This window comes from Anabrus simplex, chromosome 1 (genome assembly GCF_040414725.1).
Source record: "Anabrus simplex isolate iqAnaSimp1 chromosome 1, ASM4041472v1, whole genome shotgun sequence".
NCBI classification, from domain to species: Eukaryota; Metazoa; Arthropoda; class Insecta; order Orthoptera; family Tettigoniidae; genus Anabrus; species Anabrus simplex.
Genome location: NC_090265.1, coordinates 1,098,423,268 through 1,098,439,407, shown reverse-complemented (window position 1 = coordinate 1,098,439,407; position 16,140 = coordinate 1,098,423,268). Strand labels below are relative to the sequence as shown.

The following is a 16,140-nucleotide window of genomic DNA, read 5'->3' as shown; positions in this document are numbered from 1 at the left end:
TACCTGAAAGATGGGCAAAGTGTGTAGATGCCAATGGCCAATATTTTGAATAAACAAAAAATTAATTTCCCTTGAAAAGTACGCATTTTTTTTTTTTTTTTTTTTTTTTTTTTTTTTTTTTTTTTAACGGCAAAAACTTATAAATACACCTGGTAAAGGCTCTTCACAAGATTATGAGGATATTTAGGGGTTGTAGTACAGATGTAATGGAGAGGGCGCATAAGTCTCTGGTAAGACCCCAATTAGAGTATGGTCCCAGTGTATGGGATTCACACCAGGAATACTTGATATGGGAACCAGAGGAGATCCAAAGCAAAGCAGCATTACTTCTTCTGGGTGATTTCTGGCAAAAGAGTAGAAAATGTTGCAAACTCTGGGCTGGGGAGAGTTGAGAGTAAGGAGATGAGCTGCTTGACTAAGTAGTATGTTCTGAGCTGTCAGTGAAGAGATGGTATGGAATGACATTAGTAGACGAATAAGCTTGATTGGAGTTGTTAAAGGTAGGAAAGATCATAAGATAATGTTGGAATTCAAGACAATAAATTGGAGCAATTATTCATTTGTAAGAAGAGGAATAATTTATCAATGTAAATGTTTGATAAATTTCAAAATTCCTTGAAATCACTTAAGAAAAACAATTGATAGCGAATCTACCACCTGAGTGAGTCTTAACTGCAGATCAGTGATGACTGACTGATTGATTTAGAAGTGGGAAAATGTTTTAGAGACCATTTAAGAAGTACAGGGAGTATAATTTAAGACTTCACATTTGAGGTCACAAACTGCAGGAATCCCCATGCGAGCGCCATATGACTTGTGTCAAGCTTGGCATGATAAGAAGTGTTGATAGCAGATGCTTATCTCTGTCACTCGGTTCGCTAGTAACTACTGGACTTTTTAAGGTGTGCTGTAAGGTTATTATCATGATGGTTAAGTACACTACAGCGCAGAGAATATTTTTCATCATGTTTTATTTGCCCAAGAAGAAGAGACTAGTTAAAAGATGCCTTTGAAAATAAAATTCTGTAGACAGTTTCCCGGTTCAACAGTACCATCGAAACATTATGTGCAACAACTCGTTCACAAATGGCATAGTAGTGGTTCCGTAACAAACAAACAAAAGGAAAAGAAAAAAAAAAAAACAGTGAAGAGCAGCAGCTCTCACATAGGAGAGGGTAGAAGATATACAGGCAAGATTGCAAGTCAGTCCATATAATTCTTTTTGGAGAGTAGCTCAGCAAACTGGTATTTCACATTCGTCAACACATAATGCAATAAAATGATTACATTCACAATCTTACCAGTCTCATTCAATCCATAACATACAGCCTACAGATTTCATTGCAATATTATTATTATTATTATTATTATTATTATTGAATTTCCAATGAAAATTGAGCAAAAGCATATTAGGGCTATAGTTTAACAATTATATACAATTTGCAAAAGATTGAACATTATGATGAAAGCTTATTAAAGATGCAGTGGATGAAAGTTAAAAAAAGATAATAACAACATTGTCTTTAAAATATATGAAAGAGAGGATTGTTCAATTCAGTGTCACAAAAGTTCAGGTAACATACTAGGGTATATCTTGGTCTTTTGAAAGCAGGACAATCAAAAATTAAATGCTGCACTGTTTAAGAGGATCCACAAAAGCATAAGTAATCATCTGTGATGTTAAATCACTCTAAATATGATTTAAATTTGCCATAGCCAGATACAAATTGTGTAAGCACAAAATTAGGCACAAGCACATTGCACTGGAATCGATGCTGTCTCAGGAAAGAACAGTTCTCTCGTTACAGATCCTTGTGTGCTTGTGGTCCAGATGTTATTCCACCAAAGAGATGTGCGATTTCTAAGCTTCCTTTTCAGGTAACATATTGGAGCTGTATCATATGATACTTCCATTGCAGATTTTGCAGCTTCTTTTGCTAACAGGTCTGCTTTCTCATTTCTAATTGTCCTCATGTGTCCTCGAACCCAGCATAAACACACGTGGGGGCCATTCTGGATTATGGATCTTATATCAGCAGCTATTGGATTTAAATTATACTTGTAATTTATTGTGTTTAGTGCTGCTTATGAATCACTGTATACCTTAGCATTTTTGCCATTATCTATGCACCAGTGCAGTGCTAACTTTATGGCCCACCAAAGTTCAGCTTGAAAAACTGAACAGTCTGAAGAAAGCTTATGTTGTTCTGAAAATATTTCAAGATCGTTTTCATATACCATAAAGGCACATCCAACTTGGTCATATTCATCATTGTCCGGTATGCGTTAGCCATCTGTATATATTATAGTCATGAGAGCTTGAGCAACTATCGCTGACAAGTTTCTTAAAGATACTAGGATGTCCAGATTGAAAATAATTGCTCTGCTCCTCCATGGTGATCTTGATAATGGGTACTGATGAGATTCTATTTTTCTTGAGTAAAGCAAGCTCAGCCCTACAAATTGCAGTCAAAAATAATGGTCCAATTCCTGCAATAATAAGTGCAGCATCAGTGGACGTTGTGCGGTAGGCGCGGGAAATTTAAAGAGCAAATCCTCTATGAAGTTGCATTAAATTGTTTTGAGCCCATTTCTTTTCCAGCACAAAACAGAATGAAGAGGCAAAATATAAAATCAATGGTATAAAGGCGGTGTTGTAGATTACTCGCAGTATGTCAAAACTGAGTCCCCATGAAGGCCTGCAGGCAACAGTTATACCTTGTATGAATTTGCTGGCTTTTGTTGTTCAGCCTATGAAAATGAGCCCTAAAAGTGAAGTGTTTATCTAGCATAAACCCTAAATATATAGGAGATGATCTTCCAAGGTTATACTGTGACCTTTCATCATTATTTTTGGATTTTTCACTTTCTTTCTTCTAGTGACTACCATAGCTTTGGTCTTTGTTGGATTAAACTGGAGTTTGTTGTTCTCCCCTCCCCCCAATTGTGGAAGATATCAATGGATACATTTGTACATGCATCGAGTTCCTGTACATTGTCAGCTTCGATTAGAAGAAGGGCATCATCGGCGTAGGCAATGACATCGCACCCTGTTGGGAGAGGCTGGCACAGGTCATCATACAAAATGTTCCAAAATTCATGGCTGCAACTGGATCCCTGTGGACACCCCTTGACTACATGTTTGGTACTGGCTGCAGTTCCAATTTTAAGTGTAACTTTTTGATTTTGAAAGTACACTTGTATTATCTTGTATAAATTTCTGGGACACTCGTTTTTTCTCCAAAATCTTTCCAAGCACTGGTAATAGGCAGATAGGTCTGAAGGATTTAACAGTGGGTATGGTGGAGAAATCTTTGGGTATTATTTTAACCATTGCAAGTTTCCAGGAGGAAGGAAGTACATTTAAGGATAAACATTTGTTGAAAAGGAGAGTGAACAGAGATGGGAATCAGAAGTGAATGTTTTTAATTATACTAGCTGATATACCATCCCAACCTGGAGCTTTCCTTTCATTTTGTAAGAGGATAATGCACTCAACTTCTTGCTGTGAGAATGGTTCATCATCAGCAGTGTCAGGAGCAACTTCTGAGAAAGCCCTGATGTTTTCCTGTAAATCCATTGATTAAGGCAGTGGCATTATCAGAAAAGGAAGTTGTAAAGCTGTTTTCAGTCTCAATGGAAGAAGGGTTATTGTTTAAGTTTATAGGCTTCTGTGATAACCTGTACACAAGTCCCCACGGGTTACTCTTGGTTGGAATTGAACAAAATTCCTTCCATCTATTTCATTTTTGTTTTATTATTAAGTGTTTGTACTCTTCCTTTGGCGTCAAATATATTTCCTCATATCTCCGCCACAGAAGTGGGCATTTAGAGCGCTTATATAGTCTCTGGCAGGCTAGTACAAGTTTCCGCATAATTGTGAGTTCTTCATTCCACCAGAAGTTTTTAACAGGTTTCTGAGATAGTTTATGTCTTTGCCTTCTGCAATTTTAATTATGTTGTTTAATTGATCAACAGTCTGGTCTAGTTCACTTGCTGTATTATAGGATTGTATTTCTTGGAGGTTTCTTTTAGTGGCTACCCCTCCTCTGTTCGGTTAGCCGGTCAGAGTGCAGAGCTGTTGGACCACAGACCAGCCGTGACCACTTATGGGCCAAGGTGCACTCTGCATTTACCGACCTTACCATTCTGTTGCTGTGGAGTGCCATTCAGGTTTGCGATGTAATGCGAAATCGAGTGCTCGCATGAGATTCCACGCTTATCCAGACACCACTCACGTACACTACGTTTTTTTTTTTGTTTGTTTTTTTTACAAGTTGCTTTACGTCGCACCAACACAGATAGGTCTCATGGCGACAATGGTATAGGAAAGGGCTAGGAATGGGAAGGAAGCGGCCACGGCCTTAATTAAGGTACACACCGGGCGAGTTGGCCGTGCGCGTAGAGGCGCGCGGCTGTGAGCTTGCATCCGGGAGATAGTAGGTTCGAATCCCACTATCGGCAGCCCTGAAAATGGTTTTCCGTGGTTTCCCATTTTCACACCAGGCAAATACTGGGGCTGTACCTTAATTAAGGCCATGGCCGCTTCCTTCCAACTCCTAGGCCTTTCCTTTCCCATCGTCGCCATAAGACCTATCTGTGTCGGTGCGACGTAAAGCCCCTAGCAAAAAAAAAAATTAAGGTACAGCCCCAACATTTGCCTGGTGTGAAATGGGAAACCATAAAAAACCATCTTCAGGGCTGCCGACAGTGGGGTTCGAATCCATTATCTCCCGGATGCAAGCTCACAGTTGCGCGCCCCCCACCGCACGGCCAACTCGCCTGGTCGCACACTATGTGATAGTAAGCTAAACATTTGAACTCCGATGTAATTGATGCAATGATGATGACAATAATGAATATTTATCTTTTAAATAAACCGTTTTACAGAATACATATTTTAATTTGGATCACTCAATGACTCAAATGTGTATTAATATTATATAACCAGCACATATCTAGGTTATGTTAGCCGGGAGGTTTGTAAAAACGGCAGGGCGGTGTGCCCATTGGAAAGGTCCTAGGGAGAACACTGGAACAACGTCATGGGGACAGGAATGGCAGCAGATAGTGTTTTCAGATGAATCCAGGTTCTGTTTGTTTGAAAATGATGGCCGCATTTTGGTTCGCCACAGACAAAGGCACATTGACTGCATTCGCACAAGACATACAGCGCCAACTCAAGGCCTTATGGTATGGGGTGCTAGTGGGTACAACCACAAATCACTGCTGGTGCGTGTCCAGGACACTGTGACCAGTTTGACCTACATGAATGACATCCCGTGACCCAAAGCCGTACCCTTTCTGCGCAACACCCCAAACGCCATATTTCAGCAGGACAACACCCGACCACATGTTGCTACATGAACACGTGCCTTCTTGTTGTCGCAGGATGTCAGACTGTTGCCCTGGCCTGCCCAATCACCGGACTTGTTGCCAATCAAAAATGTGTGGGATATGGTGAAGTGACAAGTGTGGCACTGTGACTCAATGCCAACCACCAAAGATGAACTGTGGAACCAGGTGAATGCAGCATGGATGGCTATACCCCAGAATGCCATTCGCGCCTTATATGCGTCGATGCCATCATGCATGGAACAAATTATCAGTTCCCATGGAGGACCCAGAGCCTACTAGGCAACAGGACACATGATGAACCTAGGTGACAAATTCCAATTGTTTCTGCAGAACATACTAATGAACATGTCCTGTGAATATGAACTTCCTATCTGTAGTCATTCAAGGTGTTCTGCTTTTTATGAACATGTGTGTAGGTATATATATATATAATTGAATATTTAATGTTTCTCAGAGACACAAATCAAACTTGAAATAACACAGACTACAATTCTGGTGCATTCAGGTTCATAAATAATTACTGCTCATTGATGTATTTGAATTTGAATTACTCAAATAGTAAATAAAAACTAAGCAATTTATTTAAAAAATCAATTTCCTCGAAAATAAATTTAAAAGTTTCCCAAGAGGAAAGCGTATTTAAACAGTACCTTTATCGAGGGCTGGACAAATCACAAGCATCTAGAATTTGAAAATGCGTAAAATCGAAGAATGAATGAAAGATTCCTTTTTTCTCAAAAATAAGCATAGATCTCCACTGTAATCAAACATGAATCTCCTAATGATAGTTAAAATGAATGGCCAAAGCCTAGATTTTGAACAGACTCTGGTACTTTCAAACAAAAGGATATGCACAAGTTAGAAGGAAAGATGGCAGAATGTGATAAGATTAAATTGGTTAATATTATAGGTGTAAGTAAATAAATTTCATTTTTGATACCTGGCTCCTAAGAAATTTTACTGACCGTAGCTTTTTCTGATTTGTACAACCCTGCTTTTATCTATGAACTTCTTAATCCTGTAGGACATATGAACTAAAATACATAAATTATAAATTTCTAATATCTGTCTTGTAAATAATAGTACTGTAAGAAATAGTTAGGTCCCTGTGACTTTCTTTATATATATATAAATTACAGTCTGTGTCCAGACTTAATAGCTTCACATTTGAAGGTGTCCGACTCGTTGGCTGAATGGTCAGCGTACTGGCCTTCGGTTCAGAGGGTCCCGGGTTCGATTCCCGGCCGGGTCGGGGATTTTAACCTTCATTGGTTAATTCCAATGGCCCAAGGGCTGGGTGTTTGTGCTGTACCCAACATCCCTGCAACTCACACACCACACATAACACTATCCTCCACCGCAATAACACGCAGTTACCTACACATGGCAGATGCCGCCCACCCTCATCGGAGGGTCTGCCTTACAAGGGCTGCACTCGGCTAGAAATAGCCACACGAAATTATATATTTGAAGGTGAAACTGGTAGGCCTAATTCACAATACAGACAATGTTGGCTGTAGGCCTACTGAAGGTCGACTTTCTGATGTACTTAATTTTAAAATTTAATATCCTAATTCATGAGAATAATTTTTTCAGATATGAATAAATAACTACCAATTCAACAGATAAATGGTTAAAACTGTAGGGCCTACTGTGTTTCACCAACTCGGTAAAAATCAAGATGTGCATGGGCAAATCAAATCAAATGATTAAAATAATATATCATCAAGTCTTCAAAAACAATGCTAAGAAACGTTAACAGGGGAATTTGTTCTGCAAACCATTAGAAAATGGGACAGTACACAACTTCCCTGTAGACAGCGGCACAGGTAACATCCACAGAATCTATAGGCCTAACCTGTAATATGAGATGACTAAAAGCGTAAGACCCCGGGGGCTCTCACTAGGGAGCACGCTTGATGACCACAGCTCTCCTAGTTGAATCTGGCGTTCCTTGCACTTTTGTCGTCCCACTTTCATCATTCATATCTACCCTCCCTTTGCCAAATCATATACTCTTCTTACTCCGACGGTGTTTGACTTGCGAGACCAAAGGAATCTTTCATTTTCACACCCTTCCCTTTCCTTTGCTGGAACATTAATTCTTCGAAGGGTCGGATCATTCCCTGTTTCTCTTCTGATTAAATGGGGTGGAGTAGGTATAAGTAGGGAGATTTAGTTCCCCTGAAATTAAAAGTCACCACTACCACCACCGAAGTACATGGCTCATTACTAGGCGACACCCCTACCAATCAAAATTATAAGAGCCCATAAAGTTACACATCACAACTCGTACTTATCCGCCAATACGCAGTACATACATCTCAACAATCCTCGACTCAAGTTCACTTGAAAAGCAAGAGTATCCAGCAAAACATCCTGGCACATAAGAATCAATGGAATATTATATCCGTGACATTTCTCGTTCCCTGCAAATGTTATAATTTGGCATACATAACCTTAATTACCGGTTTAAACTCAAATCTTTGTTGTAATAAACTTCGCTTTTTTTGAAGGACGAAGCGCCTTTGTCAGTAATAATTTTTACGTCAAATTCATAAACAGTTTCGGTTTCCACTGACGATTCCAGTTTACATTTTTCTTCGGCAGTATCATCGTCACTCATACTCGCCGCCATGATAAACATGTAAGTCAAAGAGAATAATGTATTATATATATATGTTAGTAGATTTAAACAAGGAATAAAATCTTGTGATGTCACAAACATACTTTACAAACCGAATCTTCTTCCCCTTCAAAATATAATGAGGTGTCTACCTCGGTGGCAAATGATACAAAAAATACAGTGTATCTTCAAGCACTAGTTTTTAAATTAAAAAAGAAGAAAATCGTTCTTAATGCGGCAAGTCTACTATATGATTTACACTAATAATGTTTCTATTAAAAACACAGCTCGTCTATATAAATAAAGTTGTAGGGGGTCCGCTGTCTGTAATTTCGTTTATTTTGTCAATTTTGCAGGTCATCTGAAGATGTCTGATCATGGCTGAGAAATGATATAATGGATGCAGAAATATTCTCACGGAACTGAAGTGTGTATCGTAGAGACAGGAATGGCCGGAGGGGAAGTATTCTTGTTATTCTTCGTAAGGAATGGTGTGGTTGGACTCATTTGTTATCGTCCAGTCACGAGAGGGGAAGTATTCATTCTGGTGATAGAAAAAGTCATAAGCTACGAAAAAGTTAAAGACGACAAACTTGAAACTTGATGTCTTTGGAGCACGGCCGACTTGATGCGTCGCTTACCGGCCTTGACAATCGGGTTCACGCACTGTAAGCGGAGTATTTACACAGCTCGACACGTGGCACTGGCGGCCTAATTATTTGTGGTAGAAATGTATACTTCTTTATGGAAAATACATTGACTTTGATTGCCGATTTATCGTAATTTAGAGTTATGGAGAATGTTACACAGGTTAATACTGTTAAAATAATTAATCCTAAATGTTACTTTCGTTGATATTTGCCAAAATAACGCCGTGAAATGAAACTGCGGAGAGATAGAGTAGTCCAACTGACGTTCCTTAACAGTGAGGAATAATAGTAGGGGAGGGTGGTCAACAATGAGACAGTGTACACAATGAGACAAGTCCTCTGACCAGTGCCATATTTAGGTTAGCGGGTGCTGCTTTCTTGTGGAAGATGTACAAACAACTATAATTCTGTACTGCATAAATTATAAGGTTGGCTCCACTGGTTATTGAGTATTCCTTGCATGTGTGTTTTTATGGCGCAAAAGTTGTGATTTTGTTATGCAGTTGTGGTCTTCGTGTGCAGTAACTTCACAAAATTGTTGTTTTGTTGCTGTTGTGTCTGAAACTGTATGCTTCTCTCTTACTGTGAGTATATTTAGATTATTAGTTATTGTCAAAATAGTTGTTCTGTAAGAGAAATATTGTAGAGATGTCTGCTGGTACACAATGAGACACAGCTCCATTAATCACATTTGAGATGTCTCATTGTGTACCATAAATACACGATATTAGGTCATGCATTTTACGCTGTGGTTCGAATACAATTAATTGTAGTCCATTAATTCTTGAAGAGTAATGAGTATAAGATTTGTGTGAGTAGTGTGCGTACAGTTTTTTAATAAATCCCATATAGGTTATGAAATGTTACAGAATGGAACACTTCTATGCGAATTTTCTCTGTTTGTCTTTGGTTTATTTAGGACTTGTGCTGTTGTACGTGCACACACACACACCCTCCTTACATGCATTGTTTTTAAATTTTAGGTTCATCATGCCAAGGAAATCGACAAGGAAAACAGACAGGGGACTATTTAAAGACGAAGACATGCGAGCCGCAGTAAATGCAGTATTAATAGATAAACTATCCTTGCGTGAAGCTGGCTCACTTCACAAAATTAGTTTCCAAACATTATATAGATACGTGGCTGCAGAAAGAAAGATTGCAGGTTCATTTGCTCACAGATCTATGACACCTAAGTATGACGTAAGGAAAATTTTCACAACAGAGCAGGAAAAAGAATTAGCTGATTATATCATTACCTGTTCAAGGATGTGTTACGGAAAATCCACTAGAGATTTACGCAAGATAGCATATGAAATGGCAACTACAAACTCAATTACCGTTCCTACAACTTGGACTGAAAGACAGAGAGCTGGAGTGGATTGGTTATGTGGATTCCTAAAAAGAAATCCGAATGTCAGCATCAGACAGCCCGAGAGCTGCAGTATATCCAGAGCCACTGCATTCAATCCACACAACGTCAACATATTTTTTGACAATTATGAAGAGGCCCTGAGGCGTTCTCCAAATGTTGCTGATGGAAGCAGAACCTACAATTTGGATGAAACGGCTGTTACAACTGTCCATCAGCCGAAAAAAGTCATTGCAGAAAAGGGATCTAAGCAAGTAGGGAAGATTGTCAGTGGGGAACGTGGAACACTTGTCACTGTATGCTGCACGGTGAATGCAGCAGGAAATTCAATTCCTCCTGTTATGGTGTTTCCCAGGAAGAACTTCAAGCAACATATGGTTAATGGTGGAGTGCCAGGCACCTTAGGTCTTACCACCCCATCGGGTTGGATGACAGCAGAACTCTTCGCGAGTGTAATGATGCATTCCCGTTCTAGTAAGGATGATCCAACAATTCTCATCATGGACAATCATGAAAGCCACCTTTCTCTCCGAGCCCTTGATATTGCAAAAGATAACGGTGTTACCGTAGTTACACTCCCGCCTCATTGCAGCCACCGTATGCAGCCGTTAGATGTGTCTGTGTATTATCCTTTCAAAGCACAAATTAATTCAGCAATGGATTCATGGATGCTTCACCATCCAGGATGTCCTGTCACCATCTATGAGATAGCCTCCTTTGTCAAATTTGCTCACGAAAATGCCATGACACCTGCTAACATCCTCTCTGGTTTTCGAAAGACAGGCATATTCCCACTGAATAGACTTGTTTTCATAGAACAAGATTTTCTAATGAATTCGGCCATGGATCGACCCGACGCTAAACTTGGAAGTCCTTCTCAAGAAACAGCAGCATCTTCAACTCCTGAAACTAGTGCTGTGACAGCAGAAGAGTCTTTTAACGAATCACCAGCTTCTGAGAAGACGGAAAATGGATTTTTACTGAGTCCTAGCAATGCCTTAGGTTATCCAAGGGCTAAAGCAAGAACAAATCAACGGAAGGGACGCAGAAAATGCAAAAGCATTATTGCGACTGATACACCGGAGAAACTTGCTCTAGCTGAGAGGTCACAGAAAGCGAAGAAAACATGTGAGGCATTAAAAGAGAAAAAACAAAAAACTAAGAGAAAAATTTATTTTGGCTCTACAAGTGATGAAGATGAGATAAACGTTGATACAACTTCATTTATATGACACAGATGATGATCTTGATATTGGCGATCTTCTTTCATTAGATCCTACAGCATTTGAGGAACTTGACCGAGAACCAGCTCATGGTGATTATGTTCTCGTTGACTTTCCTAGTAAGAAGAGTGTATTTTACATTGGAGAGGTGACTGCACCAAAAGATGAAGGTGATTATGAGGTGAGCTTCTTGAGAAAATGTCAAAAGAGTGTAGGGACGAAATTTGTGCATCCTCATAACCCTGATGTGGCATCTGTTTCGTCAAATGACATCAAGATGATTTTGCCCAAGCCCTTCGTTGCTGGAACTACAAAGAGGCAGCAAGCATTTATTTCGTTTGAAATTGATTTGAGACTCTTGAATATTCAGTGATTAGGTCTATACTTTTTCCTTTTTTGCATAACTATGAATATAGTGTGGTTCGTTACCACTAAATTATGCTGTTTTTTATAATGTTTCAGAGTTGTAGCCTATTTGTTAAAAAATATACAAGGAAACATCTATTTTTCAACAATTTACTTAATGTTTATTTTCCTTATCCTACAACATAAGATATATCGCTCTCTTACAACATAAAATATTTTAAATATGTCACTCTCTTCAGAATTTAATGTAATGGGGATAATACGTAAACTTAAAGTACGTGTGAACGATGTTTATATATTTGTCTCATTGTGTACATGCAGGTGTTTCACTGTGTACCATACGTGGGGTACAATGAGACAAATGTCATGGTTTAGGAAAAAGGAGGTTGTTCTCATAAGAAGAAAGAACAATGTATTTTCAAGGGTTTACTTTCTAGAATAAATATGGGCTCATGTTTTCCTAGTGTAACACCATATTTTTTTCGCAATACGTAATTTGTAGAAACTGAAATGTATTTTTTGTCTCATTGTTGACCACCCTCCCCTAATCGCTTTTATTATCATGCCATTTAAGAACTTACCACAATACTTTTGTCCTCTGATGTTAATCTTGAGATTAAGTCATTGTTCAATTGTATGTATGTTCAGTCCGTCAGCGATTCCACTGGTGGGATCCTCAACAGCTCTGCCGTCAGCTGTCATAGATGGCTTAGGCATCACTGAAGAGGCGTACTAGGGAAATGAGGAGTGAGGTAGTTTCGCGTTGCTTTCCTCATCGAGCCAGAGTTGCTATTACATATCAGTCTGCCAAGCCCACTGAAATGCATACACCAACCGACCCTATGAGCAACAATTTCACACCATTCATAGCAGGGACTGGCTGCATAAGGATTGGCATTACTAGCATCGCTCATACCTCAGTCACTTTCATCTTATGAGCCAAGGATATACCGAGCTCGATAGCTGCAGTCGCTTAAGTGCGGCCAGTATCCAGTATTCGGGAGATAGTAGGTTCGAACACCACTGTCGGTAGCCCTGAAAATGGTTTTCCGTGGTTTCCCATTTTCACACCAGGCAAATGCTGGGGCTACCTTAATTAAGGTCACGGCCGCTTCCTTCCCACTCCTAGCCCTTTCCCGTCCCATCGTCGCCATAAGACCTGTGTCGGTGCGACGTAAAGCAACTAGCAAAAACTATTAAAAAGAAAAGGCCAAGGATAAGATAGAGACAGATCTATGAAAGTAACAAAATTGCTCTAGCCTATACCAGAAGACATAGTGCACTGTAAATACTAGGTCCTGCCAGCAAAGGCATATTGTTCAATTAGAGTTTTAAAATTCTTCAAGTGCTGCTCACAGGAATGGGACTGGACAAAACATAAAAGTATTTGTTTTTTCTATATTCGTTGTGTGGATAACATAAATATATTGACGCAAACATGTTTAAATTTTAATTTCAATATATATAGTTTCAGATTACATTTTCATCCACACCTTCCACTAGAATTTAAAATACCGGGCGAGTTGGCCGTGCGGATAGGGGCACGCAGCTGTGAGCTTGCATCCGGGAGATAGTGGGTTCGAACCCCACTGTCGGCTGCCCTGAAGATGGTTTTCCGTGGTTTCCCATTTTCACATCAAGCTGCACCTTAATTAAGGCCACGGCCGATTTTATCCCACTCCTACCCCTTTCCTATCCCACCGTCGCCATAAGACCTATCTGTGTCGGTGCGACGTAAAGCAAATAGCAAAAAAGAAGAAGAATTTTAAATAACAATTCAGTGAGAGAAAAGTATTTCGAGTAAATACACTGTAAACTGCTCATTGCTCAGGTAACAACACTTCATACGTTAGCCTTACCGTCATAACAGTAATGGTTCTTACTTGTCAGTGTTTAAATATTAAAGTTCATATTATCTCGGATAAAAATGTCATATGGCAAATACGACTCCGCCTAAAGGATTTTTCAACGAAAGAAAATACAGGGGTAAAACATACCCGATTAGCACGATTAGTTGCCACTCCCGGCTAGGGTTACCAACCGTCCGACTTTTGCCGGACATGTCCCGCTTTTCAATCATTTTGGTTATGTCCGGCCGGCATTTCTAATTTATCGACCTTGTCCGGCATTTTTCGTTACAAGATTGCTCACTTAGGTTTTAGGCTGAAGACAGCATGTTATTGTATCGTACGTCAACTCCATGTGCTCAGGGCGCTACTTCCGAGGGTGGAAATAAGTAATACTAATATTCGATATATTGAACTCGAAGTCCAGGCATCAATTAACCAATCACCGTGTTTTATTTCCACGTTTATGTTGAGAGAAACCGGAAGCGTCGAGAGCTACAGTTTACATGTGCTTGCCATATGATCTGCAGCTATCGTGTTTGGTTATCTGGTTGTCGCCGTAAATTATAGTGCGAGTATGCAGCGAGTGGAGTGAAATATTAATCTCATTGCATCCTATTACGTAGCGGTATGTCATCTTTGCAACCTGAAAGGAGTGAATCTAAAAAAAGACTGTAAATTTTCGGATAAACTGAAACACAAGTATCATTGCCTTACTCACGGACGCAGTGAAAGTGAAGCGAAATGTGCAGTGTGTGATAGTTACGTTAATGTCGGATACAAAGGTGTTGCTGACTTGGAAAGCCACGTTAACAGTGAAAAACACAAAAAGACGATGAGAACTAGGTCAATATCATGTTCAATGTTATCATTTGGCACTCCCAAATATTCACCAGATGATTAAAAAAAAGTTCAAGCCGCAGAAGCTACAATGTCATTTCATACAGTTTTTCATCACCAGTCGTACAAATCAATGGACTGCACAGCTAAATTGAATAAGAGTATGTTCTTAGGTTCTGAAGTAGCACAGAAACTGACCTGTGCAAGAAGCCATAATAAATAATGTTATTGCTCCTCACTCGACATATATTATAATTGAAACTCTTGACAATAAAGTTCCATTTTTTGTCTTAGGAACAGATGCAATCAATCATGGTGCACTAAAGTTGTTTCCAATTTTCATCCAATTCTTTGATTACAAAAATAATGGCATTCAGATAAAAGTTCTTGATTTACAAGCATGTCCAAATGAAAGTTCTAAAGAGCATAAAATTACTTCTAGATGCATTGCATTTTCTGGAGACAATGCCAATGTTAATTTTGGGGCCTTGCACGCAGGAAAGGGAAGAATGTATTCTCTGCTCTCAAAAAAGACTTGAATGAAAACATAGTAGGTGTTGGATGTCCTGCTCACATTCTATATAACTGTTTGCAACATGGAGCTGATGCTCTTCCTGTTGATATTGAGTCTGTGGTGATGAAAATTTTCAACTTCTTTCATATATATATGCAGTGCGCACTAAGAAACGGAAAGACTTTTGTGAATTTGTTGATGTAAATTATCTGCAGCTTTTAAATCATTCTAAGACTAGGTGGTTAACATTGTATCCAGCAGTTGAAAGAATCCTGCAATTGTTCCCAGCTCTGAAATCCTACTTTCTTTTTCAGGGTAGGAAGTCAGTGCCTTCATCAATTAGAAACTTCCTTGAAAATGACTTTTTAGAGCTCTATCTTTTGCTTCTTTCCTCAACCATGCACATTTTTCACTATAAAATTTTGTCACTTGAGAAACATAATTCAGTTGTAGAAGTGCTTGAACTATTAGAATCTGTCCAATCTTCATTGAAAGGCAGACTTGAAGGTCAATTCATTCCCCTTAAAGTCAGACAGATGTTAAATACATTTTCAGAAGATGGTTTGGATAAAAAATGCAAAGTGTTTATGGAGAATGTATCTTGTTTCTATGAAACCCGCACTGAGTACTTGGATAAATGGATGCATCCTATAGAGGAATTCAAGTGTTTCAAATGGATGAAACTTCAAAACATTAAAGACCTCAGCTTTGACGATATTGTACCATGTATTCAGTACTTACAGTCAAAAGGTGTAGAAATAGATGATTCAAAATTATTCGACCAGTTCTGCAACGTAAGGGCTTATTCTAAAACTTCAACTTTGGAAAAAGGTACAACACTAGACCAACAATGGTCTGTTTTTTTTAATAAGTGCCAGAACATTGAGGTATTTTATGAACTTTTGAACATTTGCCAGTTTTTCTTTGCCATACCAGGCAGCAATGCCTCCACTGAACGTGTGTTTTCATTCATAAATGTACAATGGACAAAGGAAAGGAACCGTTTGTTGGTAGAATCAGTGAAAGGAATGTTAGTTGTGAAGTTCAATTTCAAAGGTGTGTCGTGTGAAGAATTTTATAAATATGTACTTCAAGAAAATAACTCGCGTCTTCTTTCAAAAGTAGGTTCTGTTGAAAAATACAGCTTCAAGGAAATGAACTGCAGCAAGGACTGATCATTACGTAAGGTATTTCCTTTTGTAAAACGTTGTGTGTAATATATATATATATATAATTTTTTATCGATTGAAATTGTCAGGCATTTTTCTTAAATGTCCTGCTTTTTGCTAAGCAATGTCCTGAATTTGGAAATTTTCAGTTGGTAACCCTACTCCAGGAGGCCCG

At 38.9% G+C, this 16,140-nt stretch overlaps 1 protein-coding gene across 4 annotated transcripts in view; it reads right to left on the bottom strand.

Annotated features, from left to right (window-relative positions):
- Positions 1 to 7,985, bottom strand: part of LOC136858051 (TRMT1-like protein) — a 131,381-nt gene extending 123,396 nt beyond the window's left edge. Inside the window, exon 1 of one of the 4 annotated variants that reach the window (XM_067137289.2) lies at positions 7,827 to 7,985. In XM_067137289.2, the coding sequence (XP_066993390.1) occupies positions 7,827 to 7,984 (158 nt within the window). In that variant the 5' untranslated portion in view covers position 7,985. The other 3 variants (XM_067137290.2, XM_067137291.2, XM_067137292.2) reach the window with 3 other exon arrangements.
- Between the last annotated feature and the right edge of the window lie 8,155 nt (positions 7,986 to 16,140).